This window comes from Thunnus maccoyii, chromosome 18 (assembly GCF_910596095.1).
Source record: "Thunnus maccoyii chromosome 18, fThuMac1.1, whole genome shotgun sequence".
NCBI classification, from domain to species: domain Eukaryota; kingdom Metazoa; phylum Chordata; class Actinopteri; order Scombriformes; family Scombridae; genus Thunnus; species Thunnus maccoyii.
In genome coordinates, this window is record NC_056550.1 from 13376363 (window position 1) to 13387520 (window position 11158).

Here is an 11158-nt window from a genome sequence, read left to right on the forward strand (position 1 = left end):
TCAGTTACTTGTGTGCTTTCAATTTTTGGTATTTCGAGAACTCACCATTAACTCAGGTGTTTGAATTCAAGTGATGCAGGGGGCAGGATTTTGGGTCCTTTTCAAAACATCAAGGTTTTACCAGTACATCAACTCAAAACCAAAACTTTAATTCAGTGAAACAGTTGTGTGGTTCAGTTTGAGACCCTGCATTTAAAAAACAAACTCTGCAGTGGCTGCCTCCATACAGTGCCAACAGTGTAAATGGATATAAACTTAACTTCTCTACATACTCTCAGCCCTTAAAAGCAATTCATCAGGTCCAATGTGCAGTCAAATCAAAAAGCAAACAAGTGTAGTTTTAATTGTTTATTATCTCTTTGGGTCATTTGTATCCGAAAGGTCAGATTCTGCAGCAGTTGCATTTGACAGCGTCGTCACATCCACCTTAAACTGCATAGTGGGGCTGAGGTCACTGGGGGCTGCGGTGGTGTTAGTGTCCAGTGCTGCTTTCGATTTCAGTGTGACCTCAGGAGTTGTGACTGTATTGTCCGAGTCTCCTTCTGTAATTAGAGAAACAAGTGTTATCGCCACATATTTAGAGTGCAGTTTTAAGTGAAATCTTTTCACACTTAACCTTTTGGATCTGTTCTGCTTTTGCCCAAATCCACATGGGAGCCATCTTTTTTCTGCTCAGAAGCAACAGTCAAATCCTCCACCTGGTCTGAGGTAGATGGCGGACCAGGAAGCAGTCCCTTCTCCAGATCTAAGATGAAAATACAGTGTAGCATAGATGTTTATTGTTGAGCCATTTACTGCACTTTAATCCTTCAGGGAGGAAGAAAAAAAAAAAAAAAAAAAGTCCAAATCATACCAGTTCTGGGGCTTATACCACTTTTCCACTGACTGCCATACAGAGTAGGTATGCTGATTTTATGGAGGACTGGAGGGAGATCCTCCACAGGTAGAGGCCCACTTTTCTTGGTTGGCAAGACCAACACTGGACCCACTCTTGCCTCCTGCTCCCACACTAACAAAAGACAAAATGTTTGTAGTTACTGCAAGTTCAAAACCATGTGTGAAGCCTGACATCTAATGGTGAAACACATGTACTGATTTGCTATATAGAAGTATCCATTTTCATCAGGATGTTCAAGAACCTCTACCTTTGTTGGTGTTCAGTCCACCCCTCCAGGAAGTCTCAGCTTCATTTGACTTCCCAAACCCACGAGGAGCAAACTTGCCAGAGCTGCTGGGCTTACTGTGGGTTTGGCCCACTTCATTTTGGCCTTGACAATACCCACACAAGTAGTCATTACCGTCAGCTGACCGCCATCTGAAAACAATCATTTTTCAGCACACATTTGGTCATGTTGTAAGAGTGTAAATTCGTGACACATTTCAGACTGGTTAACACTTGCCTTCCATTTACTAAAGTGCATGCTTGATTTTGTGCCTCTGCATCATTTACTGGTACAGCATTCAGGTGACATGTGATGTAGAGCTGTGAGGACAGAAATTGCAACTCTGAAAATAAATTGTACATATACTTTTGCAATTATGACTTAAGCCATTTAAGTGCAACCTCACCTCTCCTTTGTCCTCATTGTGGAACCTGAAGGCATCAATGACCAAGTGGAGCTTGTCATCCTGTGTCCTGGGTAAGAAGTGGGACTTTGAACCTGGAAGCTGGGAGTCAACCAAGCACCTATAGAGGGGAAAGGTCAAAACTACTGTACGTGTGCTTTAATTTAACATGAAGTTACAGCTGACATCAAGTGTGTCGAGTGCTTACCCATTTTCAATGAAGTCGTATCTGGGATTAGAGTATATGTCTGGGTAGAGTGTAGCCACACAGCTGCTTATAAATACTCGGAGCCCCATGTGATGTCCAATTCTGACAGAGGCTTCGATGCCGATGGGCTCGCCGAGGTAAAACACATTAGAGCCTCTTTCATATAGCCAGTCATCTGCACAAAAAAATCAGGATGTAGTAAGCACAAGACAAAAAAAAAACAACAAACAAACAAAAAAACAAACATCTTGAGAAGTCAACTTAACCCACTTGTCATGATTCTCAAGTCAAACTCCAAGGTTTCCACTGCAGCTTGAGTAGACATGAAGGGGATCCAGGTCGGCGTGAGTGAAGAACTGGACAAACTGTACCTCCTGAGAAACAAGAGCAGCGTTTTAAAATGCAGGTGTTGCCCAGAGATTTTGTAAAATGCACTTAAACTTAAACAGACCTTTCGTAATGACACTCAATTGGAATTACAGCCTCATCCATTCGAATCACCCCATCAGGCGACATCTCAGGAGAGAAGATGAGCAGATTCGTGTAGACCAGAGAGTCATCAGTCATCTGTGGATAGTAGATGTATTTAGAACTATAATTTATAGTATACAATAGATGCTTCAATTGCAATAAATTCATTGTTACCCAGTGTTTGGTGCCACAGTCCAGTAGTCCAACAACAATTCTGTATTCATCTCCTGAAGACGCTGTAGCTCTACAGAATTCATTGTATTCAACTCCAAGGCGCAACTCATCCCCGTTAACAGGAGCTCCAACCTCAAACATGTCAGCTTTGATAACAATCTCCAATAAGTCCGGATGGCAGGTCACGCTGACCGTGTTCACCTTCTCTCGTTCCCCTGCCAGAACCTTCAGGTGCTGCTGTGCAGTGTGTTTGGAGCTCTGGCTCCCTGTAAGCTGAGGTTTTTGAAATGAAGCATGCTGTGTGAAATGTTCAGGCGGAAAAGCCAAAGATGATCTGACACAGATTCCTGACAAAAAGAGTACAACAAGGAGGTTAACCTCAAAAAACAAGGGCTCCATAAATGTCTCTTAAAACAGCAAACTGGTTCAGAATGCAAACACTTCTCTCTGACCCACAAGGTAACTAAACTGTCAAACCAGTGGAACATTTTAAACTAGTGCAGACAATCACAGGCTCAGCAGAAAAGCACCTGAATCCAATTGTCTACTAATCAGAATCAGCTTTCAATTACACACCCACTGAGCCTCCTCTCAGTTAAAAGTCTGATTAGTTGGAGTTAAAGGGTTTTTTTTTTCCACCAGATATCTATATTAAAAAATCACACACATTTGCCAGCATATTTCAATAAACGTTGCTTGTTTCTGTGAAAATTTAATCAAGCTACAGTTCATCAACATGTTAAAAACAGAAGAATGCTTTACAGAAATGCAGTGCACAGCTAGCAGGGATTCAGTGAATATTGCATGTTGGTGATCTACTTTAGATGTTCATCCTGCTATCTGTGTTGCCCCCCCCCCAAAAAAAAATGACACTACAAATTCCAGTTTGACATGTTTATCAAAAGTAAACAGTGTGTTTTTATTTAGCAAATTGAGAAAAAAAAAAACCCCTCACAGCTTAACTGCTAAAAATGTTTGTTAATATGCTGGTATGCATGTGTGGAAGTATGGATTAGTATTTTTTTATTATATGAATTACAGATAACATATGAAATCATTGAGTCTGACCTGTAAACAAACCTTTAACTTGTGTGTATTTGTTGTCTCGTATTTGTCTGTGCATAAAAAAAGGTATTAATCAGTTTCAGAGTGAAAGCAGGTTTTAATCCTGTTTTCTGAATTATCGTTTTATTTACATTTGGATCACAGATTTACACTGCAGCACCATGAACTCTTTAAATGACTTCACAAAGATCCTAGTTTATTAGGTTCAATCTACTGCAACATTCTTGCAATAATGTACAGTTGTTGTACAGTTGTTGGTGGTATATTGGACTCTACTATTTGAAATGTTTTTAATGTTTTGTCCAACCCTACATGAGAGCAGACTTCAATGAGCAAATTACTTCAATGAGCAAAACAATGAGCATGAAGTTGAATCAACAAGTCTCAAGTTACTGCACTGCTTTACCTAATAAACGGGAAAGTCAGTGCATTTAGACTAAAATGAATATGTGTTCAAAGTGTAGGTACTAAACCACTTCCTGTGAGGCTGCGAGGCAGCGAGGCACTGAGGATCTATTTAAACCACTGAATATCAACAACCAGGGCTTACAGTTCTGCTTCTATCAGGTGTCTGATCTGTCTCTCAACTGCACTTGTACACACCAGACATAACTTGTTATATCATAACGTGACCCACACTATGAAACAGAGCCCTCGAGACAACATTAGATTTCAGTATTTTGGTGCTGAAACAGTTGATACAGTTGATATCACTAACATATAACAAGGTAAAACCTTTGAGGAGAGTTTGATTTTTAGTTTAGTTTGATTTTATATGTTTATACTTATTGCATACAGCAGCTGAAGTCTTTAAAATCCTGATAGTGTGCTTAAAAACTCAGACAATCCGGGTGTGCACAAGACCAACGGCTGCATTTTAACGGCAGTTTTAGCTTTGAAGTCATCTTCCTGCTTTGAGACGAGGAACAATAAATACAGTTAGGCTGTACAGAGGTCTCACAAGTGTGTAGGAAATAGGAGGGGTACATTATGACTTAGCTTTGGTATAATCTCAGTGCTTTTATAACTGAAAAGGCCATGAAGACGAGCTTGGCACGCATTGTGCTTTTTATTCAGCTCTTTGAGGGTAAGAGGGACATTTTACTCACAACTTACAAAAACTATGTAAACTGATTTTTGTCAGTTTTGGTGATTTTGTACCATTTCTCTCCAGCACAATGTATTTACACTATACATCCATGCTTCATTTATTGGAAGGCATTCATCAGACCACAGTTGTGTGGCTTTGGTTAAACTTTTACATGATGTTGACACTTGATATTTTTTCTCCTCCAGCCTATGCAGAGATGATATTTAAGAGTCTGACAGAGAATCAGTCACTGGAGCTCTCCTGCTCCCCTCAGCAGGAACACGGCAGCCTGACGAGTCTCCACCTGTACCACCGCAGTGCCCAGAGCCAGACGACCCTGTTGTCCATGGATGAAGGCAGGGGGCTCAAGGTCCACCGGGAGCACGAGGGGCGTCTGCAGCTTTCTGGAGGACTGGACTCCCTGCCGGTTAATGTAACCATATCCCGCTTGAAGCACAGTGACATGGGGCTCTACATGTGGGAGCTGAGCTACAGAGAGAACAGTTCTGACCAGATCATCCTCTACACTCACAAAGTTTTCTTGTTGGTACAAGGGACATCAGGTATGTGATTGAAACACCTCACAGTACTTTGCTGCAGTTGAAACCTCTGTTCAGATTTTAATGTGTATTGGTGTGCATGTCGGTGGTGCAGGGAGGACATGCCAGTGCTCCGCCGGTTACCCTCCTCTGCTCTTGGTCATCTTTGCAGTAGTTGTGCTTCTTCTGCTCACGCTCAGCTGGCTGGCTATAGAGAGATGTGTGAGTATTTACACTTCCACTAATATTTTACAAAGCAGTGATGCAGATTTAACTCGATAGGTTATTTATGAGGCTATTTGTTTGCTAAATAGTGAAGAAACACTGTGTCACAATTTTCCTGTCTTCTTCTTTGTCTCATTAGGCTACATAATTGCATCCGCTGTAGCCTAAATTATAAAATAACAAAGATGAGTGAGTCATATGAAGCTGAATATCAATTAGTGTGTCAGCTTTAATAGAGGCCTGACAAATGTTTGTGTTAGCAAGTGAGTTTTCAAGGCATCTTCTAAACAAAGAGGCCTGATTATTAATGCTGGAATTCTCGGTGCATGAGTCACACAAAATGCTACAAATCAATATGAAGTGAATTACTAGTACAGCAGGATATCTGCTTAAAGGGAACAAACTACAGACTCAAAAATGACTGAGGTCCGTCAAAAACAACTGCAGCCCTGAAAAAACCCAAATATAATGAACTTCACCAAATCAGTGTTTTAGTGCATGCATACTGTGTTGTAAAGTGTTCCTGTAAATGTGTACACTCACTATGTTGTGTATTATTTTGCTGACCAGGCCTCAACAAACCTGTTGTGTTAATATTACAAGTCACCATAACAAAATATAAAAGTTAAAACTAACAGATACATATAAACAGTTAATATGAAATGTGTTTAAATGCTATTCTGAATATAAACTGGTTTCTTAATGTGTTGTAGGTGAAGGTGAGGCATAATCACACACCACAATTTTCTGCTCCTATCTATGAGGAAATGACCAGGAAGCAGCAGCAAAGTACCGGAATCCCCCAAAATAACCACGAGGCCCCCACACACCTGGAGGAAGTCAACTTCCCCATCTACGCTAACCCCAGCTTCAGACAACCAGAGGACAACTACTATGCGTGTCCCAGACAGCTCGCCCTCAGAGCCTGATGTGACGTCTGGCATCAGACTAATGGTGCAGCAAACGCACAGGAAATGAAACCAGCTCAATGGAAAATATCTGATATTGGCGCTACAAATAACTTCATCATGTCATGGGGGGAAGAAGAAAGACCTCGGTTTGGTGGAGCGAAGAAGATGCATAGAGACAAACACCAAATAAACAAATGGCACATTTTTAACAGCCAAGAAAAAAATGCTATTTTATTAATATTTGAAAGAAGCTCCATAGTTCATGAAATAATTTGTTTCGGTGCATGTCATTTAACAATCACATTCTATGAGGAGAAAGAGATATACAGAGAGAAAAAAAATAAAACATTACAAGCCACTGACTTTTCATTAAATCTCAGTACAGACATTTTTACTTAATATTTCAAAAAACAAAACAAAAAAAGGCAAAAAAAAAAGCAGCCCTAATCCCAAATCCCCCATCCCACCCTCCGATATCCCAACATAACAACTGAGAGAAACAAAACAAACAAAAAAAAAAACCCTTGAGGGTGACAGGCTAGAATCCCACAGTGCTAAAGAGTGAGACGCTCATTGGTTTTAGGAATACACAGCATGGCGATGTAGCGCTAGGTCAATCTGAATCAGGGGAAGGAAGCTGGAGGCGGAGGGCTTGACATGAATAACCTCTCCACCCCCTTAAAAAAAACAAAAACAAAAACAAAAAAAAACCAGTACAACACATTGGATCCCAAAAACCCCTGCAATAGATCAGCCACTTAGAAGTCGGCCATAAAATCCCCCCATCTTCCACCCCCCCCCCCCCCCCCAAACACTTGTGCATAGTTTCATGATCCTTTACAACCAGCTCATGTTTTATAAACATCCTCCAAATGTGAAAAATGTTCCACAAAAGTCTGATTTATCTATTAATAATACCCGCTGTGGGAGAATGAGAGAGAGATAGAAAGAGAGAGAGAGAGAGAGAGAGAAAGAGGAAAGAAAGAGTAATGCACAATGTTCCTGATTCAGTCAGGACGGGACCTCATTAAGAAAACACAATAAAGATTCAAACATACAGCATTTTGCATGTTATTCACTGTCTTTCTTTTTTTTTTAACAATCAAAATCATTGACCATTTTTGTTTTTAAATGTAAAGCAATTTTAATATATAGATTTATATATAAAGCACTCCATTTTCATTTAAAGTCCATTATTTGGTTATTATGTAACTGCTACGGATTTAGAAACAAAAGGTATTTTCTCTTCTTCTGAAATCCATAACTTTCAGTGCTTAGAATTGTTTCTTTTAAATCATCCTTTTTTCTTTTTTTTCTCTTTTTTTTTTTATTTTTTACTCATCATAAAAATGTACATTAAAATGGCGTGGAGTTGGTACTCTGGAACCCTGGCCTTCCTGAGACAAGATCCACTTTTTCGTGTGTGTGCAAGATAGTGAGCAATTATGTCTTTTTTTTTCTTTTCTTTTTTCTTGTTTTTTTTTTTTTTATAAAGGAAAAATATATATAATCAACATAAAACATACAGGCTTCAGATAGTCCATGAAATCAACATTAACACAGAACAAAGAAGGTTAAACAGAACAAAACAACACTGTTCAATCCCAGAGTTCTGAAAGTAGCACAATAAATCTTCATTCTGTGAAGTGTTGCGTTGCACTTTTTAAAAATGGAAGCATTTGTCCTTTTTTTTTTTTTCTTTTTTCCAACATTCCCATGGTATAATTCCTTTGTTTCGCTGATTTTTTTTTTTTTTGAACTCCAGAAATAAACTAAGTGTTTGTAAACTGTCAGTGGCCTTGCAGGAAAACAAACGACAACATGAGTGAAATGAACATAAGTGAAAACAGAACGAAAGCTAACAAACCAAAAAGGTAGGCACCTCTGAGGTGAGCCCTAGAAGCCAAGGCTCAGTCTGATGTCTTGTCCTTCACTCTCTCTGTTGCTCAGATTTGGGAGAGCAGAAGTCGTTCTACCCCAATCTATGGCCACAGGTCTGCAAAATACTTTTTTTGCTGCATTTTTTTATACATATGTGATTTTTTTTTTTTCAGTTTTCTTTTTTTTTAAATTTTTTTTTTTTTAGGTTTATAGTCTGAAAAATGGTGCAATACTCAAATATGATCCATACTTTCTTGGATTATTCCACAATGAAAGCCACTAAGGTAGATAAACATTACATTTTTAAAAACACACTTATTTTAGTCCTTGAGTAAACATTTACACGTGAACTGTCCCCGTCTCCCCTCAGTACTTGTATCATGTTGTTCGTTTAGCTGGATGAGGGGTGAGGCCGACACTCAGTGCAACGCTAGAGGCTAGTAACAATTAACATCAGAATATATTTTTGACAAGCAAAAAAAAAAAAAAAAAAAAAAAAAAAAACCAAACAAATCAACAACAAAAGTATACTGAATTGAAAAGAAACACAAGGCGGAAATTCCTCCGCTGTAATCACGAGCTCTCGCACATATTTTCACCTCACACACACACACACACACACACTAAAACATTCAATCATACAACATACAGTACAAGCAGCCTTGTGCAAACACTCAAATACAACAGATGTAAATTTGCCTTGATAATCGATCTTTGTTTTCAACAACACTCGTATTTCAAATTTAATTCACTCTGAACCGATGCTATCAAAAATCTCTGAAGTGTATGAATGAGACAAAAAACCACTACAAAAAGTGTTCACATTACATTATTGGCGCTTCTTTTGATTCAAGTATTTGTTTTCATTATTTTGTATTACTCTGATATGTTTATGATCTTGTCTTCTGGGAAATATAATGTCGAAGGAGGATACACAGGGTAAGGGCTGAAGCCAGGGCATAGGGGGAAAGGGCTTAGGTTAAGTGGAAAACAGAGAGATCTAGCCATATACACACATACACCCGTACGTACTCTTGGATGTATACTGTATATGAACTAGCATGTGCATATTCAACCCAGGCCTTTGTTTTTTTTTTTTTTTTAAAGAGAGATTTGCTAATTCAACTCTTTTTGGGGCCCCTGCCCCAGACCCTTGTCTGATCCATGATTGAGAAGCATATTTTGCTCGTGCTCCAGTTTCCTTTGAGTCCGTGTGACTTTAAAAAAGGGAGAGCATCTGATTTCCAACACTAGACAGGTAGATAATAGTGCAGGTGAGGGGTGTGGGAGGGGGGCGGGGCTCTCAGTGCTGGTGCTGCGCCAAGAAATCCAGGGCACATCTGAGACTCGACCTCCGTCCCAGTCACCCGTCCTCCCACTCTATTCAACTCCCCACTTCAACGCCAGTTCCTTGATTCAAGTCCAGTGTGGAGTAAATGCAGGTTTTCAGGAACAAACAGACACACAAACAAACAACACAGGCAATAGTGATTGTTTTGTTGAATGACACGAGTCTAAAAGCGACTCTGGAAGAGGGCAAATCCCCTAAATTTTAAGACTTGGTACCGAACTTGAGGTGTGTCCCTGTTTCTGCTGATACGTTGGGTCCCTGCTTGGACCCCGACCCCAAAGCCAGATGTGCAGAAATGACCTGTTGTATATATTAGCTGGCACAACCCTCAGGTTGGAGGTCCAGAATGAGCCTCCTGGATACAGCTTCCCCAGATGTGGCCCAGAGAACGAGCCTAGACGGGGCGAGTAGGCGGCAGCTTGCAGAAAAACAGAACACAGGCATCTCAGCTTTGGAGTGCACAGCTGAAACAGACTTTTTTTTTTTTTGTAGTTTCTAGTTTTTGCGAAAAAACCTTGATGATAAAGAAAAAGATAATGTTTTTGGTTTTTAAAGAGATGTACCCGATGTGACCCATAAACAGTGCACAGACACATACAGGGACCACCCCCTCCCCTCCTCCTGCAGCCACTTAAAAATTCCAGTCCCCTGTTGGTGAAAGACCAGCAGCACCATTCATCTGTCCTGCCCTTCTACTCCTTGAGCCTCCTACAGCTGGAGCTTGTGATGTACGCCGCTGCAGCAACAAAAGAAACTTAAGTCTCGTCACGCTAAAGATAAATTAGGATAATGGCAAGGTGGAAGTAGAAATTTGTAGATCAGTTGGCACAAGACTGAAGAAATGTTTGCCAACCACTAGTGCCTCCAGCAGGTCATTTAGTGTCATCTAGTAGCTCTGTCCACACAGTGGGAGACTAAACCCTTGAAGAGAGACTCTTTCAGTGTCCCCTTCATTTTTTTCCAAAGGGGGGGTGGGAGGTTTTCAAGGGAAGCTGCCTGGTAGTAAAGGTTGAGAGGTAAATGACGATTGGCAGATGTGGGGAATGGCTGTGATTTTTTTTCTAGATGGCTGTGAACGAACACCTCCTTGTCTTTTGCATAGAAATGGAAGGCTGTTTATCAGTTGAGGTGGTTCTAAGTGTAACTGAGTGCTCCCAGAGTTAAACATAAAGCACCAGTGTGAGTGAGGCTCATCAACACTAAAAGGATGTGTGTGTGTGTGTGTTATGAGACAACATAGAGTGTGGAGGTTGCGTGCCCCAGGATGGACAGAGGAACCTCGCTCACTATCCTGGAGAATCTTTTGACTACTACACACGGCTGTGGCTCAGGAGGTAGAGCGGGTCGCCCGCTGATCAGAAAGATCAGCGGTTCGATCCCCGGCTCCTCCAGTCCGCATGTCGAAGTGTCCTTGGGCAAGATACTGAACCCCGAACTGCTCCCGAAGGCTGTGCCATCGGTGTGTGGGTGTGAATGATTGGATACTCCTCCTGATGAGCAGGCACCTTGCATGGCAGCCTCTGCCATCAGTGTATGAATGTGTGTGTGAACGGGTGAACGCGGTATGTACTGTAAAACGCTTTGAGTGGTCGGAAGACTAGAAAGGCGCTATATAAATGCAGTCCATTTACCATTTACTACCTTTCCGATTTGATTTGACTCTTCAATCTTACTGTC

General features: G+C 40.7%; 2 protein-coding genes across 5 annotated transcripts; one reads left to right on the plus strand and one right to left on the minus strand.

The window, feature by feature from the left end:
- Positions 1 to 333: 333 nt before the first annotated feature.
- LOC121883628 (zona pellucida sperm-binding protein 3-like) lies at positions 334 to 2891 on the minus strand. Its single transcript, XM_042392004.1, has 10 exons — positions 2420 to 2891; positions 2226 to 2341; positions 2045 to 2148; positions 1775 to 1949; positions 1570 to 1687; positions 1401 to 1483; positions 1146 to 1315; positions 854 to 1009; positions 617 to 745; positions 334 to 542 (listed from the first exon to the last, which is right to left on the minus strand). The coding sequence occupies exons 1-10, from the start codon at positions 2816 to 2818 to the stop codon at positions 352 to 354; spliced, it is 1641 nt and encodes a 546-aa protein (XP_042247938.1). The 5' UTR covers positions 2819 to 2891; the 3' UTR covers positions 334 to 351.
- Positions 1629 to 10928, plus strand: LOC121883630. 4 transcript variants are annotated; one of them, XM_042392010.1, is made up of 4 exons: positions 1629 to 1714; positions 4781 to 5137; positions 5229 to 5335; positions 6052 to 10928. In XM_042392010.1, exons 2-4 carry the CDS (start codon positions 4792 to 4794, stop codon positions 6265 to 6267), a joined length of 669 nt encoding a protein of 222 aa, XP_042247944.1. In that variant the 5' UTR covers positions 1629 to 1714; positions 4781 to 4791; the 3' UTR covers positions 6268 to 10928. The 4 variants fall into 4 exon arrangements, with proteins under 4 accessions (XP_042247944.1, XP_042247945.1, XP_042247943.1 ...); XM_042392011.1 differs by lacking the exon at positions 1629 to 1714 and adding an exon at positions 2995 to 4212; XM_042392009.1 differs by lacking the exon at positions 1629 to 1714 and adding an exon at positions 4255 to 4571.
- The last annotated feature ends 230 nt before the right edge of the window (positions 10929 to 11158 follow it).